This window comes from Calidris pugnax, unplaced genomic scaffold (genome assembly GCF_001431845.1).
Source record: "Calidris pugnax isolate Ruff unplaced genomic scaffold, ASM143184v1 scaffold70, whole genome shotgun sequence".
NCBI lineage: Eukaryota > Metazoa > Chordata > Aves > Charadriiformes > Scolopacidae > Calidris > Calidris pugnax.
In genome coordinates, this window is record NW_015090862.1 from 10,790,157 (window position 1) to 10,810,062 (window position 19,906).

General features: G+C 34.6%; 1 protein-coding gene across 3 annotated transcripts in view; it reads left to right on the top strand.

Moving 5' to 3' along the window:
* EFTUD1 (elongation factor Tu GTP binding domain containing 1) overlaps positions 1 to 19,906 on the top strand; it is a 79,399-nt gene that overhangs the window by 4,384 nt on the left and 55,109 nt on the right. For all 3 annotated transcript variants that reach the window (XM_014944733.1, XM_014944734.1, XM_014944736.1), the window contains exons 7-14: positions 346 to 560; positions 3,815 to 3,938; positions 4,818 to 4,894; positions 5,030 to 5,166; positions 5,850 to 5,972; positions 8,512 to 8,611; positions 18,579 to 18,730; positions 19,409 to 19,587. In XM_014944733.1, the coding sequence (XP_014800219.1) occupies positions 346 to 560; positions 3,815 to 3,938; positions 4,818 to 4,894; positions 5,030 to 5,166; positions 5,850 to 5,972; positions 8,512 to 8,611; positions 18,579 to 18,730; positions 19,409 to 19,587 (1,107 nt within the window). The remainder of the gene's footprint in view (positions 1 to 345; positions 561 to 3,814; positions 3,939 to 4,817; positions 4,895 to 5,029; positions 5,167 to 5,849; positions 5,973 to 8,511; positions 8,612 to 18,578; positions 18,731 to 19,408; positions 19,588 to 19,906) is intronic.

Consider the following 19,906-nt stretch of genomic DNA (forward strand, 5'->3'; position numbering starts at 1 on the left):
AGCAGCAAGTTACTATTTCACCATTCCTTGTTCTGAGAGACAAAGTGTATTTCACATGATACGCTATAACTGATTCAATCCTGATGTGGCTGACTTTGACTTGGAAAGTACATGGTGTTTAAATTGAAATGTTAGGCTCATCAAAATGTTGTCTTGAAACGGGCAGGATTAGATAGACAAGGTTTGTGTTTTAAATCGCAAAATGAATTGCAGGCATGCTACCTTTTTTAAAAAAAAAAAAAAACAACAACCCCCTTCTCTTTTTATAGTTGGGGGGAATTGCATTTTAATTGCAAGGGTTGTGAAAGAGTGAACGAATCTTAGCTTTTACATATCCTTCTGTAGATCAATGCAGTCACTGGAGCACTCTTTACCTCTAAAGTCTTAGAAGAAAGAGCTGAAAAAGAAACAGAAAGTGAAAGTATTTCAGATGCTGCACCAGGAGATCAAATTTATGACTGGAGCACTGGATTGGAAGATACTGATGATTCACATCTTTATTTTTCACCCGACCATGGAAATGTGGTGTTTGCTAGTGCAATTGATGGCTGGGGTTTTGGGTAAGTCTGGAATTTAGTTACAGACATATTTTTTCTTTTTTTTTTTTCTTTTTTATTTATTGATTACTGCAGTAAATCTTAAAGGATTTTCAGTTGCTTCATCTTTCTAAAGATTTTTTTTTTTTATATACAGCTGCACATAACAGAAAAATATAATCAGTCCTAATTTATCGTTAACACTGGACAGCTTTGGCAGCTGTATGACAGGGACCCCTGTTTTACTTACACAGCAGCTGCTGAGCCCACTGTAGTGTCCAGCCTCACCTGGTAAACATAGTATTTTATTAATTGCTGACATTGATAGGCTGGAACAGACTAGGTCAAAAACTGCGTGAGTACAGGAGCTGTTTCACAAGTAGATTGGACGTTCCATCTACAGGGATAGTGACGTTCATAATGAGCATAAATCAGGCAGCTGGGACCAGGGCAGTAATTTCAGCAGTCCAGTTCAGTCCAGTGCAATTCTGGGTCACAGCATTACTGTGGTCTGTGTTTTCTGTACGAGCCTTTGACTTGTCCTTGAAGTCATCCATTTGTCCTTAAGTGTTTATGCTCATCAGTCTTAATCTAACTTTGTTCATCCAGGTGTATCTCTTGTTGCTTAATATCTTTATACTTCTGTTTCAGCAGTTGCTAAAGAAAATTGCAAGGATGTTTAAGTAAGCATACACATTTGGGGATAGAACAATTTCAGAAAGTTTTCTGTATTACTGTATTTGAGTTCGTGATCAATTCTATTTTTCAGTCCTTTTCTTAGTAGTTAGTTTCGAAAGGGAGCAGGCTAAAGATTACACGTGTTCTGATTGCTAGCCACAAGGTGGAGTCGTTGTCTTCATCATGAAAATATAATTAAAAAGATGTACACAGTAATACATTGCATGTCTTTAATATTGCAAGACCTTTAAGAAAAATCAGGTCCAGGATTTTTAAGTCAAAGTCAAGCTCTTAGACTACACAGGAAACCTTATTTATCACTGCAGAGGAAAGGGAAAATAAAATGGCAATTTTAGTTTAATTATCTGCCATGAATGATGATAATTTGTAAAAAGAAAAATCAGAGCATAAGTGTGTAAGGAAACTGAAAACAAGAATGAGAATCTAATTTGTTGTTTTCAGAGATAACACCTTGTGTTAATTTTGTCTTTTTTTATTATTTTTTTCCCAAAAGCTTTTAGTGCTTGGTATATGTTGGTAACTGATACCTGCAGTGGGAAATGTGTGATAGATGATTAATGGTATATGCTAGGGTAACCTTAAGTGGACTGGTAACTGGTAAGCTTTAGTTGTTTCTTCGTATTTGCTAGGTACCTGCCACTTGAAATGTTTGTCAAGTGGTTTGAACCTTACTTACACAGTTTCTATAAGGCTGAAATCTAAATATTGCTTGTAATTTAGCTTCAAATGTTGGGAAGAAATGGGCCAGATACGACCTGTCCTTATTTTTGTTATTGGTGTATTGCTATATTGGAGAGGACTGGTAGGTTTTCTGTTTATTACTTGCCAATACTATAATGATACAAGATGAACTTAAAAAAACTTACAATGCTTTTTATGAAATCTAAGATTAAAAATGAAGTTTTCTAAGATTCCCCACATTTTAATCCCCTTCTGCTTTATATACTGAAACTTTTTAAATGGTATGCTAATTGAACTATCCATGTACAAGATCGTATCTCGGCCAAAAACATTTAGGCATCTAACTTAGACAAGGGGTGTTAGTGTGGCTGGGTCTAGATCAGACTGTTTATACATTACACAATAGACTAATTTGTGTTAGTCTGTTCTCTATCCCACAAAAGGTGCCTACAATTTGGACAGATAACAGGACTCCTCTCTGCTAGTTTTCTTATTTGTACCTGTCCTAATTCTCTTTTTTTCTCCTCATGTCTTGAAAATGTTTTAATGTATTTGTTGAAGCTGAAAGAAGATTGTTGCCTTTCTGATACTACTTTGTTTCTTCTGATGAACTGGCAAGCCCTGGTTCTGATGAATCATGTAACAGAAAGGAAAAAGGAAGATTTTCCTTAATTAGTTTCAAGAGGTACTTCTGGACTGCTGGCAGTGCCATGTGGTGAAATAGCAATCAGTGGAGCATTTTCTTAATCAGGTCAAGCCTTGACTGCTGTTAAATGGTTGTGGGTTCTGTTTCTAAAGGTATTACGACTTGTCATGGCAGAAAAATTAAGTTATTAGGCAGTGCCAGCCTCATCCAGTGCAATTAGTACATACGCTTTTCTCATAATCCTCACGTGTTGAAAGAATGCCATAAATGCATATGCAGGAGTTGCTGGCACAAGAATCTTGAAGGTTCTTGCCATGTTCATAGTTTGGGGTATTTTTTGGAAAACCGTCATATTTTTGGTCTTAGTTCAGAACTCATAGCCCATGTCTTGCTGACATGGGCAGGTCTTCTTTTAGGTGTGTAGAAATTTGAGAATTCTGGATTTCAAAGAACAGATTATCAGATATTATTGTTCTGTAAATAGAATCGTTCTTATAGTAAATGTATAAAATGTATATTTTTGTTTCTATGTGCACAAGGAGCTAACTTGATAATTTTTTCTATTAGTGCTCTCTGAACATTTTCAGCAAGGAAACCATACAATGTTCAGGACTCCCTCCTTGGGTCCTAGGCAGCCTGCTTTTATTAACTCATGGGGACCACTGAACAACACAAGTGGCTTTATAACGTGATTTTGACATTACAGTTTTTATATTATTTTCTGGGTTTACTCTTTATGGAAGCAATGATTCAAACAACAAAAAATTACCCTATGTAGTTAATTTAAAAAATAATTACCACCATCTGATGGCTCAAGTGTGACTCAAAAGAACACTTGATTTTTAACTTCTGGTCACAGACCAGAATGTGCTGTGGCTTGTCTTTTATAGAATAAATTTGAGAGTCATCCCATAAATGTTTAGAACTTTTGTATTATGCTTTTGAGGTTTTACTGTGAGGTTAGTATGCAAATATTTATTTCAAATTAACAAGTTCAACCTTGAAGGTGACTTGAAACAAAACGAAAGCATACAAACACTGCCGACATTTTTGAGTTGTTATGACTAAATTTTTTTTGCAGGTGTAAATGTTAAACAATGTGAGCTAAAGCGAAGACGACTGGAAAAATGGGAGTAAAACAAGGACTTGAGATTTGGGCGTGATTTTCATTTGTGTGTGTCCATTGCTCAGGCTGATAAGCACATGTAAACAGCATTTCAGTTTTATCAAGATGGGTTTTGTTTCCTTTCAGCATAGAGCATTTTGCCAAGCTGTACAGCCAAAAGATTGGAATCAAGCCTGCAGTACTTCTGAAGACTTTATGGGGAGATTACTATCTAAATGCCAAAGCAAAGAAGATAATGAAAGGTGATCAGGTAGGGAGGTTGTCAAAAATATTACCTGAGTTCTAATTTGTTTTGAGTTTTTGTTGGTGGTTTCTTTTTTTAATTCTATTTCTCATAGTGTATTCTGAAAACTGGCCTCAGTACTTATTCACTCAACATCAGTGGAAGTATGAAGTCACTGGGATAGCCTTGTGTCAGCCCTTGGAGAAGAGAATCTTCCCAAATGGGCCATTCAAAAACTACATGGAGAGAATCTCATTTAACAGTGCTCAGTTGCTCTCTGTTCACGATATAAGGGATGTTCTAACTTCAAGGACTCAGCATAGAGCGAAACACGCAAGATGAATGGAAGACTAAAAGTGTAGAAATGAGAGTAGTGAGAGGATCTCTGTCTTACTTGCAGGGTCCTTCCAACAGCTATGGATTTAGGATATACATGTTTAGCTTTCTATTTAGGATATATAAAATCTTTGCTTTAGTGAAATTGCACTGAGTGTTGCACCGAAACCCGGCCTAAAAAATTACACTTGTCTTGCATCAAGCGTTTCCACCACTAAAAGTTAAGGGAGAAGGGAGTTCCCCTGTTTTCATTTAGTGATATTTTTTTGTGTGTGTTTTCATAGATGAGGTTTAATAGTTATAAAACGGGCAATAACCAGGTTCCGTATTTATCAGGCTCTTTTTCTGAAATTGAAACTCTTGTCCTTCACTTGTAAATTTCATGTTTATGAAACGTGTCATATAAGACAGGCTTTTGAAGTAGTGATCTTGTGTAGAAACAAATAGCTGTCTTGGTTTTGAATAAAGGCTTTACTTGTTCTTGATGAAAATAATTTACAAGGGCAGGCTTAAGCCTATTGTAAAACTGAGGAATTGGTGGTAACTACCTGTATGTTTATGTTCTACCAGTCAAAAGGAAAGAAACCTTTGTTTGTGCAGTTGGTGCTGGACAACATATGGAGTCTGTATGAAGCTGTTATGAAAAGGTGAGATGATCATGAGTTTTCATAGAATCTCTTTCCACATGCTATGATGATAGTACTCAAGTACTCAAACAATAAATGTAGATGCTTGTTATATATTGCTGTGTTTTTATTATCTATTTACTGTTTTCCTTACAGAGACAAAGAAAAAATTGAAAAGATAGTCACCTCTTTGGGATTGAAAATTGGTGCCCGGGAGTCACGGCATGCAGACCCTAAAGTTCATCTTAATGCCATTTGTAGCCAGTGGCTACCAATATCTGATGCAGTCCTCTGTATCCTTAGGAAGATACTGCTTTTTGTTCTATTGGTAGTTCTCAGACTTCAAGGAGCACTCTGGACTTATTTTCTCACTTGGGATACTGTTACATATCTACAATTAGTTTTATATTTCTCCAACTTCCTGCTTTTGCACGCATCCTTTTTCAGGAGAATAAGTATGAAACTGGAGGCAGTTTAACAGTACACATTCATTATGTAGTTTTATATACAAATTTTAGTGTTTTTCCTGAAGGATAAGCCAATCTCCTTTTTATAATATTAATTTAGGTCTTCTTTCCATGAGTTTCTGTTGATGTTATGATTTAGGCATATGCATTCTTAATCCAAGATCAACCTTTGCTGTTTGTCTGCTGTGTACATAGTTTGCTCATAGTTTATAATGTAATACATATTAGAATTTGTGCATAACTGCTATAATATTTCTCCAATTGTGCTAATCTTAAGGGTGAGCCTCCCCTACTTAACTATGCATTCTGTCCTTTGATAAATATCAGAAATTGTTGCTGACTTGAGAGGGAACTGAATGGACTGTAACCCAGAGCTGGATTTTAGCTATATCTGTTGTCACTGGCAGTTAGTGGATGAGGTTGATTTACAAAGACAAACATTAAAAGCATTTGTCTTCCTTTTATTTGCATTCAGCAAGGAAATATATATCCTTAGCAATGTGTTTTAGCCATGGTGTGTAATAAACTTCCCAGTCCTCTTGACATCACTGCAGAGAGAGTAGAAAAGCTGATGTGTGTTGGAGCTAGAACATTTGATTCTTTGCCACCAGAAACTCAGGAGCTGAAAAGTGGTGAGTAGGTGTTCTCCCATTAACATGAATTTTGTTTCTATCTTGGTGGTTTTGTTGATCATAAGATGTGTAGTAATCTCTACTTAGATTTATAGTTATTTTACTTGTAGTAGCTTTGTTGGTGTTTGTCAGTGACATGTCATAGTATTGTCTTATTTTTATGGCCATACATTTTTCTTCAATCCCATATATTTGTGGTTTTTAGAAAATTCAAGCTGCAGGTGATGTAAAGTCTTAAGACACTGGCACTGGGGATTTTGGAAGGATATGAGGTTAATGTTTGGTTTTTAGTTCTAAACAGTAGAAGTTACAATGTAATTGAGAATTGAATATTTTATGAACTTCTATATTAAAACAATTAATTTTTAGTCAGTAGGGATTTCAATTTGGATTTCATTTTTACAAATATATTGATTAACTAGGTCCAGGTTTTGGTAATTTAAAATAAAAAACCTTTTCTGTTGAATTTATTGTTAAATAGTTTGTGTACTGAAAAGAAGTTAGTAAGATAAAACTTAGCTGTTACTACAAGCATTGTCATTAAGTATTTCTTCAAGATTTCCATAGCTCGTAACATAATATTATTTCATAATATTCCAGAATGATAAAAGATTAGTAAATAAAGCCAAGAGCCAAAAGACTTCCAAGGCAACGAATATATTTTGTTTCCCAAATGAAGATACAAAATCCTGATATTTTTAAGTGAGTTTTAGGTTTTGCCATTGACTTCATCACGATTTCAAGTCCAATTCTGGCAGTTTCCAGCTTTAACTAGGAGTTCCCCCTCAAAAAGGGTTTAGTAGTATATTCAGACTCTGTTGTGTTGAACACTGGATGTCTGTATGTAAAAGTAAGCGAGAGGAAGTCTAATAATAACTGAGTCCTGTGCTATAAAATTGTAATTGAGACTGGAAAGACTATGTTCAATGATTTAACTGTGCTATAGGCAGTAAAAGAACTGTATCTAGGCAGTAATGAAAATAAGCTTGGTGTACAGGATGCTTTCTATCTTTGAATTATTTATAAACATAAACTCAGTGTACATGCATGTCCTTTACAAAAATGTAATGCCTTGGAAAGGAGAGCAACTTCTGAGTTTGTTTTACTGAAAGACAGGTGATAATTGCTGAAGCTGAATCAAGTATTTAGCGGAATTAAAAATCAAAGTTGAAACTGATGGTATGGGTGTAATGCTCAGTGGCACCAAAGTTCGTAATTTTCCATGTTTATGTGGTAATTTCCTCTGTGGGTTAGGAAGTTCTATATAGAATGAAGTGATGTTTTTCCCCCAGAACTGGTAGTCTGGAAAATAATGTTCCCAGATGATCTTTTCAGGCAGACTTGTAGAGAACAAATATGCCTTATATGTATGATCTTGTTCTGCAAGCATTCTTTCTGACCGAAAAAATATAGCAGAATACTATTTTGTTGTAAGGTAGTAAATGTTCTCTGATATTTCAAGAGGTAGTTTAGTAAAAAATACAGGAAGATACCGTGCTTAAGATATTAACAGTTAAAAACATTTCTGAACTTCATGTGTGTAGTAAAAGGTGTTTATAGAACTATGTTTTGAAAAGACCTTCAAGAAATCTAAAGGGATGAGATACCAAATGTCAATTTAAGATGAGATGTGAATGTCAAATTGACAGGCTGTTAGGAATTGTTTCCCAGGGGTGAAGCAACTGGTACTTTCATCCTTCACTAAATATTTACAAACATTGTGTTCTGCAAACAGTATTCAATACTGTATCAGTATAAGTTAATTAGAAGAAATTTGCTGCTGTAAACTCAGATCTTACTGCTCTTGGTTATGAAAAAATAGTGTACTTCACATTTTGTGAATATCTTGCTAAGTTTTGGTTGTAGTCTTACGCTTTTTTTGCCTAAGCACTTTATAATATAGTCTTTTCCTACATCAGAGGAAAGGCAGAAATGTAGGAAAAGACTATTTAATTTCTGTTAGGTGTTCTGAATGGTATCATGTCTATTTTGGATTTGATAATGTGTTCCAAGTTGGATGAAAAAAATAGTTTATGGAAATTTTTGAAGTGTTGAATGACTTTTGTGTGGATCTCTCATCCTTTGAGGAATATCCATTCTTGCTGTTAGGTTGTTCTGATTTTGTGACCACACAAGCAGGACTTCCTCCTTTGGTTTGGAAAGAGGGAGAATACTTTTAGATACTGAATATATCGCTCGATCTTAATGCTAAGCTGCTCTCTCTTTCATTCTAATCTAAACCAGTTTATGAATTCAGTTTTAAATACCAAAACAACATGTCTAGTTGCAGTAAATGCAGTTTGTTATAAAGAGTTCTATTTTTACAATTTTGCTTATTTTATTGTGAAATAGGCGTGAAGATATGGGCAATGTTATCAAGTGATTAAAGTAATTTTCTCCTTTTCCTGTTAGTCTTTAGCATATTATCCTTTGAAATAGAAACTAAACAGTAATTCCTAGAAAATTAATGGAAAGCTATAGTTCTATCCATACTGTTGGGAAAAAATTGTGCAAATAACTTTCTTTTATGTTTTTTCAGCTTTTATGAAATGCAGTAGTGAAGAAACAGCCCCAGTTATTGTCTTTGTTTCCAAAATGTTTGCTGTTGATGCAAAGGCATTACCACACAATAAACCAAGGTAAGAAAATGTAACATTTACCTTTCTGATCTCTATTAGATACTTTTAGGTAAAAAAGTTAGATTGCAAGCATGGAGGAATTGTTTTAGACCTGAGAAAATAATTCACTGATTCTTCAGATGTAATAAATTTTTTTTGGAAAGTAGAGATTTTCTGAATGAGTTGAAGAGATGATTTGTTAGATCATCTTAGGTTTAGATGATTTAGCAAATTTGTTGTGGAGTAAAAGCCACATTTTTTGGAGAATACTTGTGTCCAAATATATTATCCTAATGCATACGTTCTATGCAGTTTTAAGATGTTTGGTTGAAAACACGATTCAGTTGTAATGCTTTCTTTATTTTTCAGTAAGATTGTGTTGACATGATTGTAACAGCTTGTATTTGTACCAAGAAACACTTCCCATCATATCTGGTATAATAGCTTCATGCTCACCCAGTCCATTACAAGTGCAAAATAAAATGAGTTATTTAAAATAGTCTAAACCTTGAGTAACTTTTTGCAATGAACTGAAAGGCATTAATGTATTTCAAAAGATTTTCTTCTGGGAGGTTTGGAAGATTTTTTTGTTACAGCTTTTTGTTTAATGACCATCTTCTTTGAATGGTAAATTTAATTTCCCTGAAACAGTTAAGTGGAACTTTTAGCTGAAACCATCTGCTTTTTAACAGAAGAAACACTCTTTTATGATGAGTTTGTAAGAATGGAGTTCATCTTAACTTTTTATCCTTCTAAGCCTCTGGAGCATTTTCAGTAGTCAACTTCTGTATTAACTGGCCATTTCATGTTTTCCTGGGATTGTCACTGTATAATGAAGCAATACAGAAAATATTAATCTTTCTAATAAATTAGACTTACTGTGACTGTTAATCATTTGTGCAAAAAATGGTACTGTTGTGGTAGTAATGTTTGAAAGTTTTACTACTTTCTAGATTTTGCACACACTTCCTAGATTTGCCTAAGTTTTTTCTTATCAGGCTTGTCTACTGACGTTCCACCAAAAATCTTTCTTGCAATAAGTTTGAACTCAGGGAAAAGACGCAATGCACTTATGGATTGACCAGGCACTAGATGGAGCAGTTTTACTTTGAGTTCTGTCCTTAAATGTATCTGAAACCGGTTCTTGCCCAGGTACTGGTGTAGCACAGCAGTGCCATTCCTGCTTTCTCTCCTTTCTTGGATATATACTCTAGTTACTAGAGGAGACTGCACTGAGACCATCACTTTCTGGCTGTTCTATCACTGATGATGATCTGATCTTTTATTTGTTGGGAGGATCAAGATTCCTTGGGAAAAGTTTTAGGCTGTAACATAGAAGCAAAGGTGGTTTTTACATATATCAAACACAGAAAGTCTTGGACATATTTTCAAGATTTTAGTCAAATTTAAGAAAAAAAAAAAAGCTAATTACTGCAAATCCTGTTTTGTAACTACAACTTGGGATTTCAAGCAAAAGACTATTTATAAGAGATCCTGACTTTCCCAAAACTAATGGATAGCTCTTCTCTTTTTTCATTCTATGTCGTTTGCTTATGAGCATTCTGCCGCATGGATAAACTCTCCTTCCCTCTCTCCTTTGATATTCATCTTATATTTTTCTTGGTGGTTTTTTTTCTGCTCTTTGTAGTCATTCCCCTTCAGGAGGGGAGCTGTTTTACGTGTGTGGTTATATGCCATGTGTTAAACTTTTATTCTTTTAAAAGCGAGAAAAAGTTCCCCCCATGGACAAAATAATATTTTGAAAAAAATTGCCGTGTATTGTGGTTCATAATATCTGTATGACCAGCTCCGTTTTTTATTTTTTTTGTTGAATGATGCATTCAGTACAGAAGCTTATGCATTGTGATTTTTGGTTGTATTTTCTCCTTAAATAAAAAATGTGCTGCTCTCAATTTTATTGGTTTTCAGAACCCAAATATGATTTCATTTTTTGCACTCTGTATACTGTATAGCAAATCTGTAATTCTGATCATCACTCTGACTTGAAAAACCTCAAGATTTGTACTGAGCTGACTGGAGGATTGCAGTTGACTGATAGTCCAATTAATGCAAAGCTGATCCAAAAATCCAAACAAAATTTAGATAGATTATGCTTTATGAGATAATATTGCAGGAGAATGACGACTTGAATTCTTTCTGGGAGACTTGAGGCATATTAGTGATGACTGTAGGCAATATGGCCTTTCTCCCTGTTTATTCAGTAAATTGAAAACTGCAGTGTCTTGCACCTCTGTGCAAGGTATTTCTTGCTAGCCTTAATATTAAATTATTCAACTCATTACTAATTGGCTAGTATTAAAATGAAGTGATATGACTGTTTTTTCTTTGGGAATAACCAGTCATTATCAGCACCCTGTAATTTTGCTGATTGGGTGGTATTAACAATTTTGTTTTGAAGTAGCAGTTGAACTCCATTTTTTTTGAAAACTAATAATACAGTTTTAATTGTTAAGATTCTGCAGGTAAGCAGCTCTTGAAGAAGTCGGGAAAGGAGGTTAGCTTTAACGAGGAAGGAAAGATATGTCTGTGAAACGAAATATAAGTGTTTTAAAAACACAGCATTGTGTGTGTTCCTAAGCACATTAAGTTATATTGGCCACTGTGTAGTATTGACAGGTACACAGTGAAGATTGTGCTTAATGAAATTGAGTGTTGGTTGTGTGGAGTGTGTGAGATCTAATATTTAAACCCACATTCCATGAAGATGCACCATAAGAATGACTGAACATAGGAAGAAACAAAGAATACCTACACTGTCTCGATTAACAGTGGCTTCATGTTCATCTATTTAAGAATGTTGATAAATGCTCCATTTACATGTTAACTTTGAGGAGCCATAATTGCGTTCTTATGTATTCTGATGTTTGACTGCTGGACCTCTCTGCTAGGTTATTTGCATTTCTTGTGGGGGCTGAGGGAGGGAGTGTTTTTAAGCATGTTAAAGCATGTAAAAAAATTTCAATTTTTTCTCTAGATTTTTTTTTTTTTCAAGTCTTACAGTCTTCTACTTCCAGAGGAAAAAAAAACAGTAGATCCATGCTGCTGCCTTTTTATTTCCTTTTATAAGTTACTATTGGGTAACGTTTCCTTTTTGTAAATTTCTTAGAAGCTTCAAATCTTTACAGTTTGTCTTATTTCTGCCACCTACTTCTAATACTTTTTAAGCATAGGTTGGGAAAGCTCTTGTAAGTTCAGGGCTAGATTTTTAATTAAAACAGCCTCCTTTGAGACTGCTGTTGGCAACTAATATCTCCTAGAAGGTGACTTTAAAAATTAATAGATTCTGTACTAAAACTGCTATGTTTTTGATTTTACAGCTTAAATAACAAAGTTTGTCAGCTGTTACAACACTAGAATACATGGGAAAATAATTTGTGATCAGGTTACAACAGATTGGCAGCTTATATTTATCTTTCTTCGGAAAGATTTGCAGTTTAACTTTTATATGGTACCAGCATGTCCCAGAGTTTTTATCAGGTTTTCAAAAGAAATGAAAATTGTGCAAATATTATTATGTCTTCCAGTTTCTTCTGTCTGAACTTCTGAAATTATTTACTAATGCCAACCAAATCATACAAGGTGTAATTTTTCTGAAAGTTGGTGATTGGGCAGAGTAGACAAACAAATTAGGACCCCTGTTAAGAGATTGTGGTGTGATGTCCTTCACATTGGATACTAAAATATCTATAACCAAACCCAGTAGGAAACAGGGCCATATTGGCTTCTTTTGGAGCTACTTGCTTTATGTAAGAGTGCATGGTTATTTGATGATGCCTGTGGTTATTTATTCTTAAGTATTGCTGTGTGCAGAATTAGGTGTTCATTCAGCATATGCTGTTTCTTTCTCTCCTTTCCACTAGAGTTTTACATTGAACAGCAGTCTCAAACAGGATGGTTGAGTGTAGGTGTAGAAACAAAGGCAGAGCTTGGCATTGGGTACAGGGTATAAATGTTCCAGCTTGCACTTCCTAGGGCTCAGAATTCTGTCTTTATCTAACCCAGTGTAAAAGAGAAATACTTAGTTATGATCGTGTTCAAGTAATTTTGTTTGTTGCTGTGTGTATTTAATATAAAATACTGAGAAAATGTAAATTGGGTATGAGATGTTTCTTATTAAATCCTCTGCTTTGTAGAGCTTTAAGTGTAAACATCTCAGTGATGGGATACAAGGCCAGCAATAGGACGCAAACCATTTCTGTTACTTCAAATCCATCATTCTTACAATCCTGCTGAATAATGTAAATAAATAGAGTACATTAAAGAAATTCCATTTCTACTTGGCAGTGGTAATAAAGAAAAGTCTAGATAACCTGGTATAGTAAAATTATATTTCATGACTGCACTAAGGGATATAAAACTTGTAATACCTTTACTGCCTTCCTTAGATAATATGAAAGGTGCTTCTTTCTCCTCAGTCATGGTGAAATCAGGACTATTTTTTTCCTTAGGTGTCACCATGAAATATGCCCTTTCACAAATGATTCTGCGTGAAATGATAATGGTTGTTTCTTTGTTTGGTGGTACAGCTTGTTTGCATCTCCTAAACCAACAGACTGTAGTGTACTTCACCTGTTTCCTTTCTAGTGTTTCCTAAAAACTGTATTGGAAAAAATATAAATCCTGTGATTTTTGCCCAACCTTCAGCTAAAAAGACATTGCATTGTCTTGATCAAAAGAAGAGAACATTTATGAATCTCCAAACTCTGTGAGAAGCTACTATCTTCTTGCAAGTTAATGAATTTTTATGTTTAAAGGCAATATGACATCCAGTGACTTCAGTGTGATCTGAACCCGTCATCTTCTGTTTGCATTAATAGTTTGTTTTATGTTGTAATTAGTGCATTAGAAATGAATATGACATGAGTCATCTGAACAGCCTGTCAGATTTACAAGTTCACATCTGAAGATGGCACCCAGTTACATTATTAATAGAGTAATATATACTTTTCAAAAATTAGAAACCATACTTATGGTTATTGTGAAATAAATGTCATTGTAACAGTATAGATTTGAATGCAGCTAAGATCTTTAGAACTGATCTAAGAGAGGAATATGTAGTAATTGATGAAATCTGAATATCTGGGCATAATTTAGTTTCTGTAATTGTAAGCTTAAGAGAGAAAAGCTTGTAACATTCTGAAATAGTCTTGCTTCTTTATTGCACATTAGTACGTGAGGTAAATCAAAGGTCAGTATATCAGTCGAGTGTGTTTCAAGGCAGGGTGCAGCTTGGTATTGATATCTTAATTTCATTGCATATCTCAGAATGAATGATAACTGCTATATATAATACAATATAATATAAAACAGTTATTGAGTATTCCCCTTTGCAGGAGCCCTGTAAGATTATTGTATGAAGTTCTATAGAAATTCTTATTTGGATAATTTTCAGTAGTTAGTTTCAGTTAGTTTTCAGTTAGTTTTGTGTATACGCATTTGTTTCTACTGTGAATTGCCTGGTGCTCTCAGTTGCAAGATGGGAGATAGTAGGTGTACGTTAGTTTGTGAGTGGAAATATTTCCATGAACATGAAGCAGTTTAATCCAGAAATTAATGAATTTAAGTAGGATTAGGAAGACCACTGGACATACTCTGCTGAATTACAGCAAACAAACTGCACTTGAAAGAGCTGTCCTTAGGCAAGCTGTTGTCAGAAGTCTTTGAGTGCCATATGGTAGGCAGAACAGGAGCCAGTGATTTAACTAGATCTTAATTATGAAGAGCAGAATAATGAGGAATCCAGAATATTCTTTATAAATTACTTGGATTTAAAGATGTTAACAGAAATTGCCTCCTTAGTTTTATGAAGTCAAGCACGTGTCCACGAGCTCATGGAATTTAAACTGGTAAAAACAGTACAGAGAGAAAGTATTCTCAGCCACTTCAAAACCTTGTTCATGGCACAGGAGATGCATCACAGACTTTTGTTGATGGTAGTATTGATCTTTTGGAAATCAGTTGATGTTCTGACTGTGATGCTTCCTTTTTAAAATTGTCTGAAGGTTTTAAAAAAAAGTTTTAAAAAAAAAAAAAAAGCAACATAACACTTCCTATAAGAGTCGGAGGCCAATTTATGTTTGGGTTTTTGTTTTCATTATTCACTGTGATTTTTTGAAATGTTTTGGAATGAAGTCTCTCTTTGATAACATGGAAGGCTTGGAAAAGCTATTGCATTCAGAGAATGCATTACATGGAGAAGTTTAGTTGTCATTCAGTTTGAACTAAATGAGTTATCCTGGGGGAACGTGGGACTAAAGAAGGACTCGGCCGTAGCTTGCTTACGTTACCTGAAATATGTTGCATTTAACCAACAATCTACTGAATGGTAATAGTATGTATATTTTACTCTTTTCCACATTATTATTTCCATAGAATTTGCTTACTGCATGGTTGAGGTTAAGATGAGTTAGTAATAATGTGGTTACCCCTCTATGTCAGCTCTAGTGCCAGGTTCACGTGTATGGTATCTGGATGCTGTAGCACCTCTCTGGGGGCAGAGAATCTCTCTTTTTTCTTTCTGTTCCAGAATTTTCATTTCCTGTTTTTTGTGTGACTGCATGGTCCCATTTTTCTCTGCCAGTATTAGAGTCTGTAGATCTTTTCCTAAGGAGTGAAAAAAAAGAGGGAGGAAGGAAATATGGTAGGGAAGAAGATGAGAGAATCTTTCTTCTGGTTTGGTCAGCATTTATTCAGAATTGATTTCCCTTCTGATTGGTTTTGCCAACTGGAGAAATTGAATAAATCAGGGTATAATGTAAAACTGGTTTTGTTGCAGATCCAGTGCCTTATGTGCATTAATCTTGTTCTGTGTTCTGCATGAGTGTGTTACAATTCTATATAAGGATTTATTTGACAACATTATCTTTTTGTGGTTTCTAATCATACTACTGGGAGTGACTAATTTTATAGAAATTGACGCTGACAGAAACCAGGATGGAAGTCTAGGTTGTACCTACTAGCTAAAGTCCCACCCACACTCAATCTGCTTCTTATCAAATTGAGAATGTAATTAACTGTGCTTATATGTATTGCAACTTACTCCAATGTACTCTGAATTTTAAGGTACCTTTAACATTTGTGATTAGGGTTATCTGACGCCGAAATATACTGATACTTTTAAAAATGCCATGTAAAGGGGAAAAAAGCAAACAACCTTTCTTCTTTTACTCTCAGGATTATTTACACAAATGAGAAGTATTTTTGGACAATAAAATGTGTTGGAATACATACATATGTCTTCATGTGTATACTATGCCATCATATATAGACTGCATTTATGACACCCTTGGCTGTCTCATCTATGCTTTCCCTATCAATCTCTCTCCTATGAGAATTTTTCAGACATTCCAAACCCTTAAATAGCTTCGAACAGCTGCCTTCAGGAAAAAAAAAATCATCATAAAAAAGTTTTCTTCTTCACCATCTGCTTTGCATTTTGTATTGTTCAACCTCTCTCTCTTTTGCAATAAAATAAACAAACCAAAGAGAAATACCACATTGTCCCAAATTTCAGAGATACGTATTCCTAATTCTGTCACAATGATTGTTTCAGAGATGATTTTTTTAAAAGAAAAAAAAAGAAGAAAAAACAGTTGCTGAGAAGTTTGGAGTGGCAATTTTGTCTTATATTTTGCCTTTTCTATGACACAAAATGTGTCTGTCCCAGGTCCTGAGTTCTGAAAGTCTGTCCTTCAAATTCTGACATCTTACCCTGGAGGCCTCTCTTAGATAATTTTTAGAGAGTTTTTTAATTTATATATAGTTTTCTTACTCTTTTGCATTGAATGTTTAGATTCATGGTAAGCACAATAAGCATGTTGGAAGTGATTTCCTCATTTTAAGAAGGATTTTGATAAAATGAAGGGTGTCATTAAACATTTTAAAAATAAGTCTCTTACAGAACGTATTATATGCAGAAAAGCATCCATATGCTATAAAAAAAATATTACTGGCAGTGATTTGGTCTCAGCCACATAATCTGTTCGGGGCTTCCTGCCCCTAATTAATCCAGTTAAGGGCAGGGTAAGTGTCCATTAAGTGCCTTTACTGGCTACACATAAAAACTTTGACCCTTAAGTGATGGGTTGGTTCCCTGTTTGGGAATAGTTGATATGGGGATGTGATTCAGTCCTTTTTTTTTCCTTTTTTTTTTTTTTTTTTCCAGTAGATATCATAATTGTATGCCTGTTCTGTAAAGAAAAATTGCTCTACTACTGTAGTGCTTCACACTGTTTTTTTCCCCCTATCATTTGTTACTACTACTCTGCTATTCAGGAAATCTTGAACTGTTTTTCTATGTGTGGCAATTAAAGAGAGGAAGTGACTTGCCCAAGACAGCTAAACAAGCTGAAACTCCTAATAGGGCACTTGTTTTTAGTGCTCTGTTCATCAAAGTGTGTGCTTGGTACAATTGACTGAAAAAATCCTGAACCCATCTTAATACTAAGAACTGTTGTTCTGGCCTCCGTCATTTGAGCAAATGCAGGTGTAAGGACATAGTGTAAATGGGATTTTGCTGTGGGATTATGTTCACTTTCTTGAGTTGAAGTCAAGATCTAAGACTGATTAGTTTGTCCAATTGTGTTGTACAAATGCATGTTTAACGATAAAATTCTTCTGTTTCTTCTGTCGAGTTAGAATTCCATTAAGAATATTTATAAAATATAAAAAAATGCATTGGTTATTATTTTGGAAATAAATTATTTATTAATGCTGGAAAGCAATATATGTTACTGTTACTCCCAATGCAAAAAAAAAAAAAACAAAACAAAACCCCCCAAATAAAACAAAAAAAAAAAAGAAGCAAGCATTCTAGTTCCATGAAAAAAATCATATCTGTGTATTTTTTCCTGCTTTTAAGCTACGGTGATAAAGATTATTTATTTTAATGCAGGCACCTGACAGCAAGTTACGTGAGAAACTGTTGATACTGAAATTACAAAACTGAATAGATTATTCTTAAGAGTATCTGTAATGATAGCAGGATGAACATTTCAGCTTTTTTATATGGGAAATTAATAGAAACAGAAGAGGAATCGGAAAGAGATGATGACTAGAATCTGAAATTTATTTCCTTGTTTGGACTTCATTAAATTAGAAGATAACCTCGTATCACAGATTTTTATTTAGGGCCAGATTTAAAAATCAAATGGGCAATTTCAGCCAGTGCTGTTAGATTTCATATATGTAGAACTCACTTTGCTGTTTAAAATGCTTGAAAAGAGTTGCACTAAAAACCAAGTCTGTTTATATTGCCTTATGTAAGAATCATAATGTTGTTAATTTTTATTGCTTTAAATCTTATGTTAAGGCACTTTGTTTTAAGACAGTGTTTACCAGTGGGTAGCTAGAAACTCCATCAGAATAATAACATTATTTTTTTGTTGTTTTTGTCGTCTCAGCTTTAAGTCTTTTGTCCTTTATGAAGTTATTCACTCTATGGAAAGGTAGCTATAGCAAGCAAAGACTTTTCCCTGCGTTTGAACACTTGCCTTAAAGACAACCTTAAAATAATAAAGATACCACAAGTAATTTAAAATGACAGTATTTGATCCCTGTGTATTTGGTAGAAAAGTTTAATATTTTTTTCTAACTATCTTGACACAGGTAAGCTTAGATTAGTGCAAGTACGCTTAGTCCCAGCTGTCATTCTAGCTCATGGTGTACAAAACAATTTTGAAAATCGGCATGGATGTTTTCTGAAAAAGTGAGAATTTGCACGTCAGTGGGAGAAACTTGACTTATTAAAATAAAATAAACAGTAGTTTAACATGGTGGCCTCTTCCTAAACATGACAGAGGAAGAATTTGCTAACTTTAGCTGACTTAAAATATATAGTGTCATGGGGACAAAAAGCATTCTGCATAAGTTTTTACTTATGCCAAATATAGTATTCTGATTATTGTGATTTACTTTATTTTAATTTAAATGACATTTCCAAATACTAATTTTTTAAAATACAATGTAGGCCTTTAACTCAAGAAGAAATAGCTCATCGGCGTGAACTTGCGAAACGAAGGCATGCAGAAAAATTGGCAGCAAATCAAGGAAAGGAACTGTCAGAAAAGCCCCCAAGTGAAAATTCATCTGAAGTAACTGGGAACACTGGTGATAGGAAAGGTACGTAGTGTTCTGCTATCCGTTTTTCTCAGAGGATGTTTAATAGTAGAGTCTCGGTGTTGTCAAGGGCTCTGTACCTTACAAAGGTACACATGCCAGTCCCAACAGTTCAGTAGATGGAACAGAACGAAGAGTGAGGAGCAATGTGTAAGAAAGCTGATGGTTCATAAATGCTGTTATAGTGCCTTGGATACCTCTTCTTATAGCCTGAAAACATGCTTAGTCTCTACTTTGAGTCAGTGAATACAGATGATGCTTGAAGGAGATGCTCTGCTGAAAAATTAAATAATTTTCACCCCAAGTAGAAAGGTGTGGCCATTGACTTTTGCTCTTGTGTGTGGGGTAGAAACATTCAGGTTTATTGAGCTTACTGCTAGAACCTCCTTATAGACTTGATACTAGCATACTTTATGCCAATATAACTTTGATTCCTTTAAGCTTGTATGAGAGTAACTGTTAAAAAAACCAACAAAACACCCCAAAACCTAAGCAGCCTAAATACATTGGTACAGAAGCAGTGTATGAGGACTGGATTATGAGTTACAATAGGACATTCTTACTGTCTTTTAATGTGTCAACAGATGTGATAGGACAATATGTAATTGATTATTTTTTTTTCTTTAGATGATGAGGCAGAAACTGCTTTTATACTTCATATATTTTTCTAACTTTGATTAGGTGAAGAGCAACAGCTCACCGGTCAAGCAGAGATCACGACCTCAAAGGCAATGAAACAGGAAGCAGACGACAAGGAGTCTTTCATTGCCTTTGCTAGAGTGTTCAGTGGGGTGGCACGAAGAGGGCAAAAGATCTTTGTTTTAGGACCAAAATATGATCCTGCTGAGTCTTTGCATAAGGTAAGCAAACTGTTTGCATAAGGTGACACTGAACTGTTACTGTAATGTGGGATTCTTCTGAAACACAGATGACTTAACTTTTTACACATAGCTCACTCAAAAAATAAAAAATCAAGTCCAATATTCTAAAAAGTATCAAAGTAATTTAGATGATTGTGGTAATAGCTGATTGTGTCTGTAAACTCATTTCCAAAATAGTTTAAGGTACAGTGTTGTGTTAACTAACAATAAATCCAGCCTGTGCATACTTAGATTCAAAGAAAATTTGCTAAGGAAAAAACAATGCCTTATGGGAACAGGAAGGTGCTTAATAGTATTG